This window comes from Chelon labrosus, assembly GCF_963514085.1.
Source record: "Chelon labrosus genome assembly, chromosome: 21".
NCBI classification, from domain to species: Eukaryota; Metazoa; Chordata; class Actinopteri; order Mugiliformes; family Mugilidae; genus Chelon; species Chelon labrosus.
Genome location: NC_140354.1, coordinates 18907688 through 18930637, shown reverse-complemented (window position 1 = coordinate 18930637; position 22950 = coordinate 18907688). Strand labels below are relative to the sequence as shown.

The window sequence follows — 22950 nt, the reverse complement described above, 5'->3', positions numbered from 1 at the left end:
GACGGAGTAAATTAGACGCTGGTGGGCCGCCATAGTGTTGTACATGAACGCCTTTAATGAACGGGGTTCCTATTTTTGTGAACTGTGAACTGAACGCATAATTTTTCCAACTGTGAGCGTAGACATGAGTTTTGAAAATAACGACGTTCAACCAGTTCAGGAAAAAAGTTTTACAACAGCTGTCACCCGACATGTGATTTATGGCGTACAGCATGGCTGGTGGAGCCGAAAGATAAAGCCGCCTCCAGCACTGCAGAAACACCTGATCTACACAAACAGTAGAGTTATTTCCTAGTGTATACAGTCGATGGTTATTTCAAAAAAGCAGAACAGATCCTGTCGGAAAAAATATCACGGGCTGGGGAAGGATGGTCAGCTCAACACTGCTCATTAAAAAAAAGAAAGAATGTGAATTAAAAAATGTGAACTATGAACTTGAACCAGTTCACCTTTATCTGTGCGAACTGACCTTTGAACTAGTTCGTGTTTAGTTTGAACTTGCACAACACTGGCCGCCATAGTGTTAACACTGTATGGGAAACCCTGAAGCAGTTAAAGATTCAAGCTGCGTTCATCGTCACCTTCATAATATGTTAATGAAAACACACAGAGAGGTGTGAAATACTGTTTCTGCTACAGTGCTACATATATGACGACAACCTCCATGACTCTGTCTCTGCTGTAAACTCCTCACCTGATGTTTACGTCACATGTGTCAAACAGTGTTTACATGGTTAACAGGAGCTACTACTTCCTTCTGATCAGGCTAATCAGGTTATCATTATTCTGATTATTAGTGGAGTACTAGTGTCCATGTCACACAAGCACACTCGATCAGAAACTTTTCTTCCTCACCAGGTGTGAGCTTTGGGCAGGTTGTTGGTGCTGGCATCTATCTGATGGATGGTGAAGAGTCGTGGGCCGGCAGCACCTGTAAGAAAAAAATTTTTTTTAAAAATTAATAATTAAAGTTTATGCAATGAAGGAGAAAAGAAAAACTGTGTTTCCTAAAGATGGGACTAGATATAATTTAAGCTTGAACACCGTAACCTACACCAGTGTGAGACATTTATACTTGCACGCTCGTCAGTCTGGCTCACTCTGTAACACCACCACTCAAACACTAGGCGGCGCTGTGTCTTTTTTTACCAGTCGGGTTCATTTTTGTTTCCACTTCCTGCTTCACTTTCAACAATGGCGATTAATTGATCCAAAACAATTAATTAGAAAATTGCGGAGATGGAGAAGCAGCAGGAAACACTAATAATAGCCTAAACCGCCTAAAATGATCCGAGTCTGGGAGAGCGATGGACGAGTGTTGATGTGGACTACTTCCTGTTTTCTGTTTTTGTCTTGTTGATCTTTGTTTTTTTCGTTTTAGACAGCAGAACAAAAGAAAGGTTTATTTTTTTCACATTTGGATTTAAAAATAAATATCAAATAACAGCTGTTTTTCCAGGTTTTAAAAGCAAACTTGAAATACCAAAGAAAAATCGAAGAGCCAGTCTGCAAAACATCAAAACAGTCGGTCCAAGAAAAGGTCGGCCATGTTATTCAAGGTGTGGAAGTGGATCACGGTGTACTCCTCATGCCTGAGTGCTTTGTCTCTGAGCAGCACTGTCTGCCAGGACGGACCCACTGAACCACAGCACTGTGAAGGGTTCGTCTCAGGTCAGAGGAACCCAGAGACACAGACAGAGGGGCAGAGACCAGACTCTAGTACAGAGCTGCAACTAAAGGGAAAGTGAAAGCTGCCCTCTCTGGATTTACTGTTAACTCCATGGTTCATGTCGTTACCTTGGAGAGCCTTGAACCCTTGCAGGGGGACTCTGGAGGAGCCCGTGACAAACTGCAGCAAGCGGGCTCGGCGCTCCTCGTCAAAAGACTCCACGGCTTTCCAGAACCACTTGACGATGTTGCTGTCCGGAGTGCAGTGTTTGAGCCGCGTGTTGGACTTCCAGTCGTTGATGTCGATTTTACCCAAACCACAAACGATCAGCTACGGGGGAAAGAGAGAAACACATTGACAGGGTTAAAATGAGCGTCTGAAGGAGGTGTAGACAAGGAGACTATGGACGTCCTGGGAGGTATCAGGGCCGATCCAGGGAATTTAAAATGAAGAAGATGACGGAGGAGGACAAAAAGAGGTAGAGGGGAAGGAGGAAGAGGAGGAGAGTAAGAAGAAAGAGGAGGAGGTGGAGCAAAGGAAGAAGAAGGAGAAGGAGGTGGAGCAGAGGTAGAAGAAGAAGGAGGAGGAGGTGGAGCAGAGGAAGAAGAAGGAGAAGGAGGTGGAGCAGAAGAAGAAAGAGGAGGAGGAGGAGGTGGAGCAGAGGAAGAAGAAGAAGGAGTAGAGGAAGGAGGAGGAGGAGGAGAAGCAGAGTAAGAAGAAGGAGGAGGAGGTGGAGCAGAGGAAGAAGAAGAAGAAGAAGGAGAAGGAGAAGAAGAAGGAGAAGGAGGAGGAGAAGGAGAGGAAGAAGAAGGAGGAGGATGAGGAGTAGAGGAAGAAGAAGGATGAGGACGAGGAGTAGAGGGAGAAGAAGAAGGAGGAGGAGGAGAGGAAGAAGAAGAAGAAAAAGGAGGAGGAGGAGAGGAAGAAGAAAAAGGAGGAGGAGAAAGAGGAGAAGGAGGAGAGGAAGAAGAAGGACGAGGAGGAGGAGTAGAGGAAGAAGGAGGAGGAGGAGGAGGAGAGGAAGAAGAAAAAGGAGGAGAAAGAGGAGAAGGAGGAGAAGAAGAAGAAGGAGGAGGAAAAGGAGCAGGAGAGGAAGAAGAAGAGCAGGAGGAGGAGACGGCGAGTGAATTCAGGAGAATACAAGAAAGACAAGAAGAGGAGACCATCAGTTACCTCCAGCTCCTTCTCATCAAAGGCCTTGAGGAGGTGCTGGGGGATGACCTCGTTGAAGCCTTTCTGCAGAGCCAGGAACTGAGCCTCGATGCCTCTCAGGAAGCGCCAGTTGACGTAGAGGCGGACGTACTCCTTCTTGGTGTCCTGGGTGACGGGGATGCTTTTACCGTTGGGCTTGAGCTCGTGCTGGATGATCTCTCCATAAGCGTTGTGTTCGACACAGAAGGTGTGGTCCAGCACACCTGTAATGTCGTTGTCCCTGGAGACAGAGAGACAGAGACATTTAAACACAAAACTATTTATACAGAACATCCACAATATACTCTGTGTGTTTGTGTATCTAAAGGAGGAAAAGACAAAAAATAAGGAGAGACAAGAAAATATAGTACTAATAATAATTACTATTATTATTTTTATAATAATAAGTTAATCAAGAGAAAACAAAAGTTTGTCCACACGTAAAGATTAGTTATATTTAACAAGACAACTAATTTAACATTAGTATTCTTTTTATTTTTATTATTATTATGAATTAATGAAGAGACAAGTTGGAATGTTATGTAATTATTTAAAATAAAATAAGGGAGAGGAGGAGGAGGAGGGGGGCAATGAGAAGGAGGAGGAGGAGGAGGAGGAGGAGCAGAAGGAGAAGAAGAAGAAGGAGGAGGAGGAGCAGAAGGAGAAGAAGAAGAAGGAGGAGGAGCAGAAGGAGAAGAAGAAGAAGAAGGAGGAGGAGCAGAAGGAGAAGAAGAAGAAGAAGGAGGAGGAGCAGAAGGAGAAGAAGAAGAAGAAGGAGGAGGAGGAGGAGGAGGAGGAGGAAAATGAGAAGATGACGAAGAACAGGAAGAAGAAGGAGAAGAAGGAGGAGGAGAAGGAGAAAAATGAGAAGAAGAAGGAGGAGGAGGAGGAGGAGGAGGAGGAGAAGGAGAAGGAGAAGAAGGAGGAGGGAAAGAAGAAGAAGAAGAAGGAGGAAGACAGAAGAAGAAAGAAGTGTTTGTGTATCTAAAAGAGGAAAACAGAAATAAAAATAAAAGACCAAAAATGTGAGCTTAGAAAATATAATAGTGCTAATAATAATAATTATTATTTTCAATAATATATTAATCAAGAGACAAGAGATTTTTTGTCTACTCCAGTAAAACCAGAAGAAGAATAAGAAGGAAAAGAAGATCTAAGGTATTTAATTTTCAAAACTTTTAAAAGACTAATAGATTAATAGATTTAAAAGAACAATAATTTAAGGGAAATTTAGTGTGATTCAGTAGAACCATAAGAAAATAATAAATAAACTAAATAAAATCAAGGTAAACATTTCAATTGGTAGTGAAACCCGTGTTTAAACTCAAGGGGGCGCTGTTCAACCTTTTTTTCTGTAGCACATGTGGACACGTCCTGTAATGTGTTGACGTCTCTCTTTATATTTACACTGAAAACATGAACAATGTTTTGACTGAAGCGTCTCTGCTACGTACAGGATCCAGACGAGGCTGTTGTGCAGGTCGGGGTCAACGGACTCCATGTCGTCCAGAGTGATGGGTTTACCCAGCAGCTGTTTGTAGAAGGGTAAAGTGAAACCTCCGTCTATGTAGTGGCCGTGGAACACCGCCATCCCCATGATGCGACCCACAAAGTGAAAGTACGACAAGTGCTCCTGGAGGAAGACAAAACATCTTTAGTTTCCAAATGACAAGACACAAGACAGCCGTGAGTCATCAGCTCTTTGAGGCTGTGTTTACACAAATGATCCTCTCTGATGATAGGGAGAAACGAAAGTAATACTAACATGATAGAATCAGTGAGGAGGAGGAGAAGAAGGTGGTGGAGGAGGAGAAACTGAAGAAGAAGAAGAAGGAGGAGGAGAAACTGAAGAAGACGAAGAAGGAGGAGGAGGAGGAGGAGGAGAAGATGAAGGAGAAGGAAAAACTGAAGAAGAAGGAGGTGGAGGAGGAGAAGAAAAAGAAGAAGAAGAAGAGGGTAGTGGAGGAGAAGAAGAAACAAGAAGAAAGAGGAGGAGCAGAAGGAGGAGGAGGATGAGGAGAAGAAGAAGAAGAAACAAGGAGGAGAAAAGAAGAATAAGAAGAAGGAGGAGGAGAAGGAAAAAGAGAAGGAAGAGGAAGAGGAGAAAGGAGAAGGAGGAGGAAAATGAGAAGAAGGAGGAGGTGGAGGAGGAGGAGAAGGAGGAGAAGAAGGAAGAGGAGGACAAGAAGAATGTGGTGGAGGAAGAGGAGGAGAAGAACCAGAAGAAGAAAAAGGAGGAGGAAGATGAGGAGAAGAAGAAAAAGAATGAGGAGGAGGAGGAGAAAGGAGAAAAAGGAGGAGGAAAATGAGAAGAAGAAGAAGGAGGAGGAGGAGAAAGAGGAGAAGAAGGAAGAGGAGGACAAGAAGAATGTGGTGGTGGAGGAGGAGGAGGAGGAGGAGGACGAGTAGAAGAAGCAGAAGCAGAAGAAGGATTCAGTCGCCATTGTTGAATGTGAAGCAGGAAGTAGAAACAAAAATGAACCTGACTGGTGAAACAGACACAGCGCCGACTAGTGTTGGGTGGTGTTGTTACAGAGTGAGTCAGACAACTACAAATGTCTCGCTGGTTATGTGCGTAGGTTACGCCGTCTACGTCCCGCAGTACATTAAATGAGCCTTAACGGGACTGACTCGATCTTAAACAAACACACGGACACTGTGACGCCTCTGATCCGTCATCAATCACATTCAACATGGCCGACACCACGGCGGCGGCGTTCCCGTGCTGTGACTCACGGGATTGACGGCAGAGTCAGGGTTGATCTGCAGTGTATAGATGTCGTCGCGGGAGTACTGGAAGAGGCCGTAGTACGGGTTCAGCATCTCATGTGACAGCAGGTAGAGCCACTCCCTGCAGACAGACAGACAGACACAGAGAGAGAGGAGGAAGAGATACCGGTTACCAGATCATAAAGAGACGAGAAGACATCTGGGGACGGCTGCAACAGCTGGACGTCCATTTAAATACTGGTTTCACTGTCTGAAACTACGTCCTACCACAGGGACGTAGTTTCCATGGCTGTCATGTTACTATGGTTACAGCCCTCATCATAACTCCCACAGATGAAAAAATTATTGTTATCTGCAGCCCTACAGAGGGACAACCAGAAGACAGTGGTCTGCAGACCTGAGTCACCTAAATGGGACGTGTGCAGATGTGCTCTTATTTGCTTTTTCCTGTCAACAGACGAGCTGCAGTGTTGCAGGACGAGATAAAAACATGGATGACTCCTTAGAGGTCCTCACCTGGCCACTCCTCCGTAGTCGAGACCCTCTTCACCTCTAAACTTCACCATAAGCCTCTTCCACAGGTCCTTTGGCCTCATCTTCATCACCTGTCGGTACGATTCCTGCAACGCAGACAAACAAATACCTCATCAAGGAGCTGTTATTGAGATTAGAACAGAATCTGAGCCAGTCCAAGCATTTATAAAATGATCTATATTGGGCTTCAGCCAAACTTGATCTTTAGTGGGTATTTATATTGGGTCCGCCATAAACCAAAACCACGTCCCTGCAGTGTCAAAACATCTTCTTCTTCTTCTTGTTTTATCATCAAAGCTGCCAAAAATCATCAAAGAACCAAAATCACGTGACTAAACATGTCTGCTGTGTGGAAGTCAGACAGAAATTTTATAAATTATGCAATGTAGATGTTTGGCGAGGTGGTAGTAGTTGATTGTTTTTTAATGTTACCGCTGAACGTTTAAAAGAAACGTTTCCTGGCGAGAAATATTCCAGGAATCTCTCTAATTTAAAGGGGAACTACTGTTTTTTTTACAACCTGGACCTTATTTCTTGCATTAAATACGATCGTTTACTCACCCATATGACTTTTGTGTAATCTGTATTCCTTCGGGGCATATTTAGATCTGCGTATATCCATATAGTGGGAGTGAATGGGGCACCGAAACGCAGCCTCTAAATAACGCATTATCTGCTGCGAAACTCGTTCATTTCACCAATATTTTGTTATAATACGCTATTTCCATTCCCCATTGAGTCCGGATGATGTCTTCTGACCTGGATGATGTCATCTCTGAGCGCCGTGCACACCCGCCACGGTTGGCTTGTTTACCTGTAATTTGCTACTGCTAGTTTTTTTGCAACATGGCTGAATATTTTTCCCGATTCTGAGGTTGTGGACGAACCATAGGAGTAGCAAGCAGTAGCAATCAACGGGGAATAGCACTAGCGTACGATAACAAAATATGAAATGAACGAGTTTCGCGGCAGATAATGCGTTATTTAGATTCGGTGCCCCATTCACTCCCACTATATGGATATACGCAGATCTAAATATCTCCCGAAGGACTACAAATTACACAAAAGTTATGTGGGTGAGTAAACAATCGTATTTTATCTCTAGTTAGGAGTATTCCAAGGACGCTCCACATAAATGTATTGGTAGCTTCTTTGTGGGAAACAAGGCATCTCTCTTTGCTAATTCTGTGTTCATCCCACGTGCACCCGGCATCAGAGGGAGGGCTCATTTAAAGTGGATTAGAGGCCGTTGTAATAAACAAAGCCGTAAGACTATAATAACAACACGGCCAGGTTCCAGTGTGCCCTCCAGATCAGAGCGGACGACTGAGAGCTGCTCCGGGAGAAACGGGAATGTCTTATCTGAGTAGTCAGGCAGCTCTGACAGCCCACCAGCTAACACTTTCCTATTCAGTCATAATTTAATGCCTCAGCTGGTCTGGAGAAGCTATGCAGTTATGTCTCGCTCAACCTCAAGACGTCCTCCGCCTCCCTCCTCCCCCGACCTCCTCCCCGCCCTCTCCCTCACATTGAGATCAGCCAACAAAAATGTCTTCGTTCAGATTAACAGACGCGGCCGTTCCAGCACATTCCTGTGCATATTTTATGAGGGTCATGCAGTCTGCTGCAGGTGTTGTTGTTCTGACGAAGGCCCTACACCTCTCAGATGCAGAAAACAAAAATAATAAAAAATAATAATAAAAAAAAAAACTCCCCACCCTCCCGCTGAGAACATCCTGCTTTAGATTTTGACCAGACTCTACCTTCACACATCATAGATAACCTTGTGTTTGTGTGTGTGAGACAGAAATCATTCTCACAGCCAAACTGCTGCAAGATGTGACCTTTACGGGAGTACACAAGACGAACGAAGAGAAAAAATACCTTCAGACAATGTTTAAAATAACAGGAGTCTATAAATAACGTTGGTAATTACAAGCAGCTCTGCAGGAACAAAATAACTGAAAGTGTTAGGAGCCTGGTGTAGAAGACTGGAATCTGGATTTTACTCTGAGGCGTGTTTAGTGTGTAGTCCTACAACCATTGTGTTGTTAGCGGTTCGTCCTTTAAAGTTATTTCACTGTAAATAGACTGTAGAACAAAAATGGACGACTCCACTTCCTCCCATTGGTCAAACTGACGCTAGTATCCCGGGGATACGGGCGGCGCCATCTTGCAAGTTTGGCGCAAGAGTCTGAACAGTTTTGTCCGAGATAATATCTGCTTTACCTATAGTTAGTAAGAAATGTTGGTTTATACACTTTGCTAATTTCCTGCTCTCAAATTTCTACTGGACAGCTTCATGTAGTGGTTGTCAATGGCAACTGTCAATCTTCATGATGTCACATCCTGTTTCTGTAGCGTCAAATAACTTAACTAAAACGACACTTGAACATACGTACATTGACTTTAGTGTTTTAGTTTGGCCCAAGTCCCATCCACTAACATGGAGGGGGGCGGAGCTTATGACCTATACTGCAGCCAGCCACCAGGGGGAGCTCTACTCACTTTTGAGTAGCTGTCATGGCGCCCACTTTTTATACAGTCTATGGTTAAGATCTTTTACAGCAGTAATCTAAACATTATGTTGTAAACAAATTCAATTACATGGCGCTCAGGTGACGTGCATGACTACAGCAAACAATCTGATCGGCCTGGTTGATCTTTGCTGGGCATAACAAACGACTCCAGAGCAAAATTGCCTCAGTAAAATTTCGTGGACGGGCTTCCAGGCAATAAAATGAACACAGACTTGTTTTACAGCACCAAATACTAATTAGCTGGCAGGTGGTTGCACTGGTGTTGTGTTTTATCTTCACCAACAAGCACCTATTATGAGTTCTAGATGATATGACGACACTTTTTCCGCAAACTCACCTCAAAGATCTCCTCTCGGGACACCTCGATGCGGCAGTGGCCAGCTTGCGGCTGCTGCTGGGACAGTTCCTGGCGAAGGATCTTGAGCTTCTGAACAAGGTCCCTCTTGTACTTGGGCACCGTGAGGCACTCGGCCTCCTCTGGGAGCTGACCGGGGGACACCAGAGCCTGCTGGGCCTGATCCTTCAGCTGGTTCTGACGACTGAGCGGCGACAGGAGGAACCGGGGTGAAAAGGCGGGCCAAGAGAAAGAGACGGAGAGGAACAAGATGAAAAGGCGCAAACGTTAGGTGCACCGGTGGCGATTACAAACAAGATTACTCGGGAGGGGGGAAAAAAGCAAGCATCAGAGCAGAAATAACAAGAGGGAGGCCAAGAGCTCAGAGAAGGAGGAGTAAACACACTGAGGTCATCTGGGAAGCACATCAAGTCAAACAGCTGCCTCAGCCGCTCAGAAACAGACAGACATAGGTGGTGGTGGTGGTGGGATTACTGGAGGAAACACCTCTCCCTCACTGCCACATCTTCCTCCCTCCTCCCACCTCCTCCTCCCCTCCTCCACCTGGCCTTGTGGTCTCTCACACGGGGATGGCTGAACTAAAACAAGGTTTTTACTGATGCTCTGTTGTTTTTGACTCATCATGTGCACTGGAGGTAATGAAGGGTCAACAAGGCCACTGCTCAGCGAGCGAAAACACGACAGGTTGCACAAACTACATATTTGGTCATAACTAGGTTAATATCTATAATCTGCTTTACCACAAAGAGACAGGCGGCAACCGGAGCCGCCTGAAACATCCACTAGCAAACGACTGGCAGCTACAAAGAGACGGTTGACGAGCGAATCGCTTTATATGTGGAAGCTTTGAGTTAAACCTGGCTTCAAACTCCCTTCAGTTAACCACAGTAATTAATAAAAAGGGGATGTTAGCATCATCTGAAAGTTAAAGGCAACAGAACTTTTGACCTGGGTTGGGATGAAGGCCTCAGAGGGTGGTATAGCAGTATCAAAAGAGTCTCCACAGGGGGCCGACACGAAAGGATTATTTACACAATGGCCTTTTGCACTCCTGCACTTTGGTGGGGGGTAGCAGGCGTGCTCGCCCCTGAACAGGGTCGTAAACACCACACTCTGGGGTGGCAGACGGCTCACACACATGGTAAGAGAGAAGGCTATGGTTCAGTAGGCGGGGCAGGTTGATCACGAACCAGAGGTTGAACGCCGGTACAAAGACGCCGAACCCTAATTAGGTCAAACCGCGGAGTTTTCAGTGAAGCAAAATACATGACTAACAGTGAGTTCACTTCTAAACAGAAAACAACAGCTTCCACGTTTCAGACAGAGAAGACAAGACGGTTTGAAAGAGGAGTAGAAGGAAAAGTCTTCTCTGAGCTTTTGTCTACACAAAGTTTCCTCCACATTGGGGAGCCTCTGACTGATAATGGGTCGTCAGAGCACCATTCATTGGAGAAAGAGGACGGCGACAAACAGTTTCCTCCAACGACAGGTAAATATCTGGTCGTTAACACACTAGTCATGCAAATGAAGACTTGGATGAAACGTCTTCAAGAAACTCCACAAGTCCAGTCGCCTTCCTTTAGCGTTTTTTTTTTTGGATACACCAGAATACAGGATTCATTTAGCTCAAGACTAAATCCACCCTTCACCACAATGACAACTTCTCCTTAACAAAGCCGCCGAGTTTGGTTTTCTGGTGTCTGCCCGACAGAATCCAGTTTGGCTTCTCAATCACTTCCTGCTATCCCAGAAAAACCACAGGGCCCCATAGGACACTCGAGACCTCCTCATGAATCCCTTTATTTCCTGCAGACTAGACTCCAAAGGGAGGAAGGGGGGGAGGTAAAGGATGGAGAGAGACGGAGGGGGGGGAGGCAGTGGAAGGGCACTCTCCTGACAGCACCCAAACACTGTAGACGAGTCAAGAGGGTCGGGAGGGAGAGGAGGCATCTCTTCCTGCACTTTCACCCATAAATCTCTCTCTCTCTGTTCGCGGTTCTCTGTTCTCCGTCCAGCTGCTTATTGATGAGCGCCGGCACCGCTGCGTAGTACCTGAAGATGTTTTTGCTGCGCGACAAATCACAAAACATCTGCTATTTCTTGTACAGCTGTGCAGAAAAAGGAGGGCGGCGAGGGGGGGATTCTGCAGCCCAGACACGGATCCAGTTACCTATTGGACGGTGACCTTGACGCATCCAGAAGAAGATAGCAACATCAATCTGCAAAGGACTTAACCAAAACCATGCTCCGAACGCTCAGACGGTGTCTTTAGCAAATAAAAAGGCAATAAACTGTAACTTTGATGGACGTACACGTATATATATTAATATATATCAAACATTTTTGTGGGATGACGGCACACAAGGGGTGAAAATTTTTTAAAATCCCTCATCTGATAAAAGGCAGATGTCTTGGATGTCGGTGTTTATGGAAATCCATGCAGACTGATATCTTCTCCGGATTTTTGTCACAAGATAGAAAGATCCGTCAAGTCTGGGATAAATACTTTCCAGAAACAGCTAATTAACGCTTTATATTATGTCGAAAACATGTTTCTTTTACTGTAAAACAGAGGTGGCAAAAGTATTCACATTGTGTACTTAAGTAAAAGTACGGATACTTGTGTAAAAAAACTACTCTGGTAAAAGTAAAAGTACTGATTCAACTCCTTTACTCAAGTAAAAGTAAGAAAGTACAGGCTCTGAAATGTACTTAAGTAAAAAGTAAAAATGATTTTGCCATTAATGAAACGATTCATCCGTTGATAATTTTGCAAAATGAAAAAGTTCTAGTAGAATAATCTAGACTGAACTGACCAGATGTCCTGCATGAGCATCTGGATCATTTTTAATAATAAATTGGGGGTTACTGGGTTGTTGTTTTTAAACCGCTAGCTAGTGTTAGCTATACTATCAAAACGGTGTGTTCCCATAGCATTGCTAACGTTGTAAACTAGCTTCCAAAAAAACCTCAAAAAGCTAATGATAGCAACAAAAACCACACCATACCTGAATTTGTTTTTGGTTTTTTTCCCACATTAGACCAGTAGTTATCAAATAGTGGGGTCAGGTGGACTTTCAGTATTACTGTCGTTATTGACGCTTGAAGGATAAACAAGCCTCCAGTCACTAGGTGGCAGAAGAGCTCAAACTAATAAACAGGCTGCCTGTTCAAAACAGTAGAAGAAGAACACAGGAAGCGCATCTTCAACTTTCCTTCTCTAGTCCGATGCTCTAATCATGTCACATCTTTTACGTCTTGCCATCCGTGGAGGTTAAAAAAGTAACGAGACTGTTTTTCAAATGTAAAGAGTAGAAAGTACAGATATTTGTGTACAAATGTAGGGAGTAAAAGTAAAAAGTCGTCAGAAAAAGAAATACTCAAGTACAGATACCTGAAAAATCTACTTAAGTACAGTAACGGAGTATTTGTACTTCGTTACTTGCCACCTCTGCTGTAAAACCACATAACACAAACGGCTGCAGAGATTGTTTCGCGATTTCTGCGATATTTTCAAAAGGCACGCCCACTTCCTCGCTAATCATCCCCAACATTAAACATATAAAATCTAAATTCCACGTACGGGAATTTTAACACATCTGTGCGCAATCGTGCTCGCGACAACATTCTTTGCATTGAAAACAAACGTGCCGTGCCAAGCTACATATTTATGAGAGGGGGGGGGGGAAAATTAAAGAAATAAAAAAAGGCCAGACGAACACAAAATCCCAAACTTGTTCTTTGATCCGGCCGAACGGGGAGGGGGGGAAAAAAAAAAGAAGAAGAAGAAGGAAACCTGATCTTTGTGTCGATGCATACCGTCTCTGCACGGAGAAGAAATGAGGTCAGGCGGAGGAGGCCCACCAAGCCACCCCGTACGCTTCTCCTCCACCTTTGAGGAGCAGAGACCTCTGGGTAATTCTACGGCTATTGCTGCGCAGTATGTGTTTGAACAGCTGCACAGGGGAAAGAAATTCTGAGTATGTGCATCCATGCACGCAGGCTTGCACCGAGCACGTAGCTACATGGATGGAGACACACACACACATAGACACACACACATACAGCTCATTCATTGACTTGGGCATAGAATTTATGCTTCGTTTCCTGGACGTAAGACGCTCCTCAGCCACAGACACAGCAGCCTCGGTTTCCACTCTGCTATTTGATGTCTGGCCAAAGACAGCTTTGTGATGGATTGTGTGCTAAAACGCCTCTATGATCAAAACCTCTGCAGGGCTGAGGAATTAGAATTTTTTTTATTTTTTTTTTGGTGAGGAAAGAAAGGCTGTGAGGGGGAGGGAGCTGTGTATGTATTTCTGTGTGCCTGCTGCAGACGTGTGCTCAGCAGAACGACTGCGCTGGGTTTGTTGTTGAACTTCTGCAGGTGGTGAACACGCCTCAGCACCGGATTCCAGAGTAAAACATCGACTAAAGCTTTTTTTTTTTTTTTTTTTTAATAGTAGAGTTGTCTCGCTCGGTATCGGGGTCGATCCAGACGTTTTTTAAAACCATCGGTATCGGGCTTCAACCGAACCTGATTTTTTTTGTAGTTATTTATTTTAGGGCTGCCATAAACCAAAACCAGATTCCTGCAGCGTCTAAACCTCTTCTTCCTCTTCTGTTTTAATGGTGGTTTGCCAGCGTCAAAGCTGCTAAAAATCCCAGAAGAGGAGTCAAAATCACGTGTCTGCTGCGTGGAAGAAGTTTCCTCTGGAACATTAAGCCAGTCAGACGGAAATTTGTAAATTATGCAATGTGGATGTTTGGTGAGGTGGTAGTACTTGATCGTCATTCAATACTACTTGATTCACCACCAGGTCCACTCAGGCAAAGGCTGCACCCAAAGAACAACAATAAACACTGAACGCCGCGTTCAGAAGAAGAGAAAAGTTTCCTGGAGTCAGCGTCAAGGGGAGAAATATTCCAGACAGGGTTAGAGAGTTTATGGCAGCGTTGGATGACCAGAACATTTCTGGAGTAGAGAACACAGGTTTTCTGGAGCCGAGGTACAAGGTGCCCTCTCCAGACTACATTAACTATGGCAGAAGTATTTACTGGACTGAATCCAGTCGCATCTAGAACACAAGGAACAGAAGAAAAGACAAACTGAACTGAACAACAGAGACTTTTACTGCAACACAGACAAGAGAGAAGACATTCGAGTAGATGGTGTGTAGGAGGTAAAGGGGAGGGAGAGTTTTCTGTGTTCGTCCGGCCACTTAGAGACGAATCACAGCTGCTGTTCTGCAGGTTATTTCTATCTGTGTGCAGTAAATGCTGCTGGCGTGAAGCCCAAAGCTTACCTGACGTTCTGCGTTTCGATGCCTCCTCGAGAGCCATTGGGGCTTGGACTACGAAGATAAAACCAAGACAAATAAATAAATACATCTCTAAAAACATTTAAATCTACTGTGGTTAAAAGGCTGCCACACTGGTATGTTGCTTACTTTAGGACTAGATGCAGGTTAGCGGAGAGGCGTGGGTCTGTGAACTGCGTGGTCCGGTTGTTGTGGTCGACGAAGTAAACCCTCCCGGTGGCGGTGTTTCTGATCTCCCATCCGGGCGGTAGAGGACCCAGTTCCTCGCAATTCACATTACTCAGATCTCTGAGGAACACGCAATTGAAAATATTTGTACACAAGAATTTGAGAGAAGGGTGGGAGGACAAAGACGGGAAATCTGGCAAAGCACCGGCTAACCGGACTCAAGTGGAGAGAGCGATTGCGAGACGTCTGAGAAATCACATTTACTGCGTTTTTCCCCTTTTCTCCCAGCTAAATTATTTACTGCAGGGCTCCACGGAGGCTAAGGCGCTACAGCAGGCGCTAACATTTCTGCTTTAGAGGGTTAAAGGAGTCAAAGCAGCAGCTAAGCTATCTGCTAATGCTGGAGCCGTCTGAGAAGCTCTTGCTAAGGCGTGGCGTGACCGACGGCCTCGCGTCTACGGCAATAAAAGAAACATTCATCACTCGTATGCTGACAGAACGCAAGAGAGCCGTGATCTGTCATGTTTTATTGAGGGAGTGCACGAGTAGATACCGTGCGTGTGCATTCTTTGGGAATACGGTAATCAATAAGACACGCACGCCTTAGCGAGCGTTGCCCAACAGTCACCGGTAGCGTGAGGCCTTTTAGCTCTCGTGCCAGAGGGCAGAATTACTCCTAAAGCCCCGTGACACGGGTCCTCTCACAGCATGGCAGACTCGTAATCAGCTGCAGGTTTACGACAAACTATAAGAAGGCCGGGAGTAAGACGACTGTGAGTAGTTATTCCAGGAAGAAGGTAAAGAGTGTCAAAGAAGGGCGACCGGTTTAACCTTCGTATTGACTTCCTGTCGACCGTGCAACTTTTGTCCTCCCTGGTCTGTTTGACTATTTATAAAGGCTAAAATAAAACTAATGACCTAATTCTGTGTTACAAATCTTAAGTCAACTGGTAACTCAACCAGTTACTATACACCGATGAGGCAAAACATCATGACCACCTTCCTAATATTGTGTAGGTCCTCCTTGTACCTCAAAAACAGTCATCAGAGAATGGACATGGGCCTTCTGAGGGTGTCCTGTGGTGTCTGGTAGCAGAATGTTGTTAGTGGGGGGGGGGCTTTGAGGGGAGGGGCCTCTGTGGATCATCCCACGGATACTTGATCAGTTTGGGATCTAGTGAATTTGGAGGCCAGGTCAACACCTTGAGATGTTCTTCATGGTTTTTGAGTTGTTCCTAAAGCGTTTTTGTGGCTGCATCCTGCTGGGGAAGGCCGCTGCCATCAAGGAGTGTCATTGCTATGGGGTGGGGGTGCCTGGTCTGGTCTGGTCTAGGTGGGTGCTACATGTCTAAGTAACATCCACATGAATGAATGTCAGGTCCAAAAGTTGTCCAGCAGAACATTAGATTGTCACAAGATGGTCAATTCAATTCACTTCTCCTGTCAATGGTTTTAATGTTGTGGCTGATCGGTGCATTTTTACAGTATTGTGGATGGAGGTGAATATACCTGGGTACCCTGGGGTCGTGCCACGTGCTGACGCCCGTCTGAGTGTGGAGAAAGTAAACCTGGCCTTGCTGCGTCGTCCTTTGCTCTGCGGGAAGACAAGACACTTGGTATTAAGCTTGACATGTATCAGAAAGAATTTGTTTGCACTAATGTACCTAATGTTCTGGCACGTAGCTGCGTTTCTAAATGAGGCCGAGCGAGTTTCTGTCACGTGACGACAGATTGCGATCGGTCTGAGCAAAGAGCGTGATCAGACAGATGGAGATGAAAGGGCGGCCTGAGTCAGAGGAGATCCCAGAAGGCAGTCGGGAATTGGCAGAGGAGGGAGGAGGTGAGAGACGGGGTGAGGAACATTTGAAAGGAAGAAGAGAGAGAGGAGGGAGGGAGGGAGGGAGGGAGGGAGGTGGACGTCTGACTTTTCAGCTGGTGAGCTCATTCATCACGGCCCCGACAGAGATGTTTCCGTGGAGCTGGCTGCCAGTAAAGCTCTTTGCTGGCATCTCAGCTTCAACACACATGTATGCAAAGCCTTCCAGTCTTCCATGAGCGTGCTATACCACCACCACCACCAGCTCACACACACGGACAGCTTTCAGCTTGCGTGTCCCGTCGTAAAAAGAACTGAAGTTGCTGACAGGTTTTACAGAAAAAGTAAGGACATAGATCCAACCCTGCCGTCTTCATCAGGCCAAACACGTTTGGTGAAAGATATGTTATATATTTGAAATCTTAACACTCGAGATGAAATGTGCTAGAAGAAGAGGAGCCGTCTGATCTCGATGTTGGACCAATATTTACGCCAAAATTATCCCAAACAATTCATCATTTTAAATGCAGTGGAACCGGCTGCTCCTGGATGATATGTCACAGTCATATTTGTGCTAATGTCTACGTGAACACTAGTAATGAATGCCTCCTTAGTCAGAACAAACTGGATTGATCAGAGGGAGTTTTCAATCAGATTCAGTTTCTTTTTCTCTTAAGTTTTCTGCAGATTAAACACTTCACAGCAGGCAGTGGCGTTGGGAAAGACACTGGAACATGAGGAACCATCGCTGATCATCTTCTTCTAGTGGATTCATTCAGGTTTGTCAATAAAGTCCCAATCAGATCGTTGGGACGGGGGCTTTATGTGGTGATGGGACAGAAGAGCATCAACAAAATGGCTGTGATTGGTTGCACAGGTGTTTCTTTTCTCTGCACTGATTGGCACCAGGACATTAGAGGGGCCTCTACCCATCAGGCTTGTTCCAGCGCATCCCACAGATACTGAATCAGTTCAGTTTGGAGACTGGGTCAGCAGTTATTTTTCTTTTAGAGCTGATCCTAGGTGTTTTTTCTTTTTTGTGGCAACAATGTTTAGGAGGGTGGTATGTGTCTAAGTAGCATCCACATGAATGCAGGGACCAAAGGTTTCCTAGTGGAACACTGCATTGTAACAAGATTATCATTATTAATCACTTAATTTATTTAGCATCCATGTAAAGAGTGCTTATACGTCTGCGTGAAGTTGACGTAGAGGTTACGGCGACAACGTAGAGCCTACACAGACCCTAGCGCCGTAGCTGACGGGCATCTCCCCAGAAATGTAACTACGAGCCAAGGCGACGCAGACTGCAAGAGCTGCGATTGGATTTCTCCTTTAGTATTTCCGGCTGCTTCTCCATCTCCGCAATTTTCTAATTGATTGTTTTGGATCAAGATGGAACACATGGAGGAAAGGTTAACTGAGGAGATTCGGAGATACAAACATTTGTACGACTCGTCTTCTGCGAGAGTTCGGTAAAATTTTCAGTTGTCATTGTTGACAGCGAAAAGTAGAAACAAAAATGAACCCGATTGACAAAAAAGAGACAGCGCCAACTAGCGTTTAGGCGCACAAGTACCAGCATTGGCTATGTGCATAAGTTGCGGCGTCTATGTCCAGCAGTAGTATAAAAGCGTCTTTAGGATCCAGTCACCAGAAGCTGTGATACTCTTCAACGTCTCTGGCTGCCAAAGCCTACAGAAGATATTATTGTGAGGATAAACAAAACTCCCTTTAGCCATGTGATGGGGGATCATAGCGTTGTGTGTGTGTGTGTTTGCTTCCACATGAATGTGTCTGATTGTTTGACTGTGTGTAGAAAGTAGAACGGAGAGAGGAGGGAGGGAAGGAGGGGGAGGGTGGGGGTGGGAGTGAACGGCTGCCGCCAGCTTTTAACAGCTAGATCAATTCAATTAGATCGTCTAAAATGGAGCCAGTATTTCAGGCTCCTTGTGCGGAGCTGCAGCGTCATCGGACTGAACGAGGACAGATTAGCTGGGTTACTGAGCTCAGGGTTGAGCCGGGAGGAGGAGGAGGGCTGAGGCCGAGCACTTAACACGACAGCGAAGGCGGCGTAATTCACCGCTGACGTAGAAGGAGTTGTCAGAACACAGGTAAATACACTATGAACCTTGTTTAGATGTGATTAATTCAAAGCTGAAAGCTGAAAACCAACTGACCGTATCCCTCTGGAAGGTCCGGCGGCGTGTGCAGGTGAGTCCTGCTCATGTAGTTGCGGTGCCTCTGCGAGCGGACTCGTCTCTCCTGGGCCCGCTGGTCGCCGTTGCTGGGCGGTAGCGCCGTGGTGGGCGTGGCGCCGTTCGTGCTGATGGGCGTGTTCTCGTCGACGATGCAGCTGAGCGGCCGGCCCGGGCTGGAGTACTCGGACGCAGGCCTGGGTGACGAGAAGGAATAGGAGGGGAAATTAGAAAGTGTTCAGGTGCCAGCTAGAAAATCAAGATAAAGTAGCAGTAGCAGCAAACACATGCACATAAGAGATGCTTCTATTTCTGCTCTGCGTCTTCTGGCTCTTCCCCATCGTTAAACAACCACCGTCTGGAGCAGCGCTGCCCGACACCTTTGAAACCGCTCCAGCTCTCTCCAGAGTCTGGGAGCACCGAGGTCAGAGACGAGGTCTTCCATCGGCCGTGCTGCTGTTTAATCTGAGCTGGTTTGAGTTTTTCTGCGGGCTGCAGCGTGTACTCACCTGGTAGGCCTCTCCCACTGTGTGGTTCGTGTGATGTGGTTCAAGTACTGGATTCGTCCAGACGCCGTCCTCCTCTCCTCCCAGCTGGCAGCAGAAACGCACACAAACACAGCGGTGAGCGGATGCAGTCGCCGAGCCGCAGGGAACATGTAGACTTACTGCCGTTTAGCCACGTGCAAATATCATATTCCGATATGAATTTCGTACTCAAAAGTGAGGATTTATTGTTTGGGATTTGCAGCAGGCTCTAAAATATATCCCCCACTACAAGAGACCCCCCTCCCGCCCCCGCCAGCCTTAACTCACTCACCCGTCGGGAAGATCATTGTCAAACAGTCGACTACAGTCCACCACAGGACCTCCCGTGCCTATCCGGTCCCTCGACTGCAGGCTCACTGCAGCAACACATGGCAGACAGATGCACACACACGAGCGTTACTAGACAGCAGATCACGGCCTCGGCGCAGATATTAAATCAAAGCGCAGAACGGGGCAACATTTCTTTATGAGTTGGAGGAAAAAAGGTGTCAAACTAATTTTAGTTCAAGGGCCACATACGGGACAATTCGATCTGAAGCGAGGGTCGGACGAGTAACATAACGTCATACTGTCCCCAAGTCTTACTAAATCAGCTCTCCCCCTAGTGGACAAATTGAGAATACGTGATCATTTTAGTGAAAAATTGCGATTATTAAAGGGGAACTACTGTTTTTTACAACCTGGACCTTTATTTCTAGCATACAATACGATTGTTTACTCATCCATATAACTTTTGTGTCATTTGCACTCGTTCAGGAGATATTTACATCTGTGTACATCCATATAGTGGGAGTGAATGGGGCACCGAGACGCAGCCTCTAAATAACGCATTATCTGCCGCGAAACTCGTTCATTTCGCCAATATTTTATTACGATACGCTAGTGCTATTCCCCGTTGAGTCCGGAGTTACCTGTTATCATCATCCGGGGTCTGTAGATTGACCTGCAGACCCCGGATGATGTCTTCTGACCTGGATGATGTCATCTCTGAGCGCCGCGCGCACCCGCACGGTCGGCTTTTTTACCTGTAATTTCCTACTGCTAGTTTTTTGCAACATGGCTGAATATTTTTCCGATTCTGAGGTTGTGGGTTCCCATGATAATGCGTTATTTAGAGGCTGCTTTTCGGTGCCCCATTCACTCCCACTATATGGATATACGCAGATCTAAATATCTCTCGAGCGACTACAAATAACACAAAAGTTATATGGGTAAGTAAACGATCGTATTTTATGCTAGAAATAAGGTCCAGGATGTAAAAAACAGTAGTTCCCCTTTAAGTTATCTTCGCACTTGGCAAGTTCATCCCGTGGGCCAAACTGGACCCTGGGCCGTATTTTTGACACCCCTGAAAAGGACGCAAGGTATACCGGAGGGAATTTTCTCCCAACTCTTTGTTCTTTTACTTTAAATCATTTTAAATAATTTTAATAGGACAACACGCGAGGAACGAAACAGAAGACACAGGGTCGTTACAAGCTCTAGATGGGAGACTTTAACGTCGGGTGCACAGATTGTACTCACCCACTATCTGGCCTCTGACCGTGTCGCTGTCGTTTGGACTCAGCTTGTTCAAGTCTAGCCTCTGGTCTGTTTGGAGCAGAGAGAAGAAGTAGAGAGAGCAATCAGACAGGCAGGAAATGAGTAGAGATGAAAGGAGGGGTAGACAACAGAAAAGACAGCACGAGGAGAAAAGAGGACTCGTCAATTTGAGAAAAGATGCATGTAAACTAGCACGTGGAGTCCCATCGCTCCGTATCATTTACATCACTCAAGAGTGAGTTCCCCTCTCTCTCCCTCATTATCTGTCTCTCATTCTTCTGTCTGCAGACCGCAGCTTGGCTTTGCCCCGGAACAGATGGTCTAGTCTGCGGAGCAGCCACGGGGGCCGTAAAAATCTCACCGAGCAGAGTCGGTACAGAGCAGGCTTCAGTTCAAATGCAGGGGTCAAACATTTGACAAATTTCAGTACAAAGCCGGCACTATTCCGCTCAGCCTTAGCATGGACATGAACTTCTGCCAAAGTCTGGAAACTCTTTGTCTGAACTTCTTAAAGTCTGCGGAATTTGAGAGCGAGGGAAAAAAAAAAAAAAAACCCAAAGAAACGTCCAAGTAGCCTGCAGACATGAGAAATGCCACTATCTGCTCTCTGTTGTCTAGGTGTCATGCAGATTCAGCGCAGGATGTCTTGTCTAGACTAAACAAGGAACAAAACAGGGAACGGTCAAAACCCTTACAAGGCTGGACGGAGGTCAGCGGCCGCAAAGGGAAAACAGAAAAGTGCACACAGACGAGTGAAATGTATGCAGGAGAAGTATGTTAAAAAAACTTGCGCAGTCATATAGAAAAGACGGCGAGGAAAATAAACACTCTGCAATTATACATAAACGTTACAGTCAAACCGAGACGCTCTGCAATTACACACACATCTTGTGGAAGGGGACGAAACACACAAAAAAAACAAAAACAACAACAAAAAGAATGACAAATCCACAACAGAGAGAAAAGGCTTACACTTAAATAGCTGTACAATTATGCGCGTCTGCTTAAAATGTCCGGTTGTCTAGATCAGCAGACGGAGATAGAGGGAGGTTTAGTCACAGTGGCATTTTGTGTGTATTTGTGTGCCAGCGCACGGCGGAGACTGGACGGGGGGCGGGGGGGGGGAAAATAAAAAAAACGAGGGGTGAGGAGAAGGCCAGGAGGGAAAATGAAATGCAGAGGCAAACCGCTCACAGCTGTGGGCAACGAGGGTTCAGGTTTCCTGTGTCACTCCAGGAAAACAACAAGAGGGGCTTCTAGGAAAAAAAAAAAGAAAGAAAGAAAGAAAGAAAGAAAGAAAGAAGGCAGCGGGACACTTTCCCAACTCTTTGCCTACAAGACCGCAGGCTCATGGAGCAAGTACCAGATCAACGTGAAAGGAAATTCAGCTACAACACCGTCTGGCGCTGCTTTAACCAAAGCCTACGTCTCATTTCATCCAGTTAGCTTTTTTTTTTATTATATATATATATATATATATATATAACAGTAATTGCAGGGTGATGCTGATTGGCTCTTCCTGTTCTGGCAGGGGCAGAGTGCTGACCCCTCTCACACCCAGGTCTGGCCTCTGTCAGACTCAGTGAGCGAGACGGGACATTAAGTGGAGCTACTTTACGTTGGGAGTCTCTGAGCTCTGGCAGCAGCAGCAGCAGCACTGTGCTACTTCTTTATTTAATCACACTTAAGGAGCAGTGGAAGTCTGATAACTCAACGTGCAATCAATTATTTAACAGTTCTTCTCGTCTACGGAAAAGATTAATGAGCACAGACGCTTCAATCCACTGTTTGAGGCTCCGTTTAGACCTTGCGTTAACATCCGGCCGGGGCGATCTGATCTCAAGAGGGCAGCATTAAGTGCACCCGGCAATCACTTGAGATCTGATCTTTGCTTCATGCTCTGTATGCAAATAAACACCAACATCATTTGCATTAGAACAGCTGCTGTCTCCAACGAATCTCCACCGCTGTTTTAGAAACGAGAACAGCTGTTTGTGTTCTGTGTGTGTGTGTGTGTCATGACTTGAGGAGATGATCTGTATTTTGGAACAAGCTGTAAAGTCTCTCTGGCCCCGTTCAGACCTCGTATTAACATCTGTCCGGGGGAATCCGATCACAAATGACCAGCGCAAAGGACAGGTGTCCAGGAGAGCCGATCTCAGACCACATCTGTCCACATTTATTTGGTAGCGTGAACACACAGTGCGTCCTGGGTCGCATTAAAGACCACCCACTCAATGGGGGTGATTTTGCGTCATTCATTCTGAAAAAAACAACAACTTACAGCTATTATGTAAAGGAAAAAGCAAAGTTTGTTCATTAGCAACAAGAACATTTT

At 45.6% G+C, this 22950-nt stretch overlaps 2 protein-coding genes across 2 annotated transcripts in view; one reads left to right on the top strand and one right to left on the bottom strand.

Moving 5' to 3' along the window:
* ddx47 (DEAD (Asp-Glu-Ala-Asp) box polypeptide 47) overlaps positions 1 to 22950 on the top strand; it is a 262281-nt gene that overhangs the window by 104975 nt on the left and 134356 nt on the right. The window lies entirely within an intron of this gene.
* smurf2 (SMAD specific E3 ubiquitin protein ligase 2) overlaps positions 1 to 22950 on the bottom strand; it is a 60925-nt gene that overhangs the window by 2194 nt on the left and 35781 nt on the right. Inside the window, exons 5-18 of the mRNA XM_084570187.1 lie at positions 20595 to 20660; positions 19342 to 19426; positions 19032 to 19115; positions 18505 to 18719; positions 16018 to 16102; positions 14470 to 14628; positions 14326 to 14373; positions 9002 to 9203; positions 6107 to 6210; positions 5597 to 5711; positions 4315 to 4493; positions 2843 to 3101; positions 1798 to 1999; positions 856 to 931 (exon numbers count right to left, since the gene is read on the bottom strand). Coding sequence (XP_084426313.1) covers positions 856 to 931; positions 1798 to 1999; positions 2843 to 3101; positions 4315 to 4493; positions 5597 to 5711; positions 6107 to 6210; positions 9002 to 9203; positions 14326 to 14373; positions 14470 to 14628; positions 16018 to 16102; positions 18505 to 18719; positions 19032 to 19115; positions 19342 to 19426; positions 20595 to 20660 — 1879 coding nt within the window. The remainder of the gene's footprint in view (positions 1 to 855; positions 932 to 1797; positions 2000 to 2842; positions 3102 to 4314; positions 4494 to 5596; positions 5712 to 6106; positions 6211 to 9001; positions 9204 to 14325; positions 14374 to 14469; positions 14629 to 16017; positions 16103 to 18504; positions 18720 to 19031; positions 19116 to 19341; positions 19427 to 20594; positions 20661 to 22950) is intronic.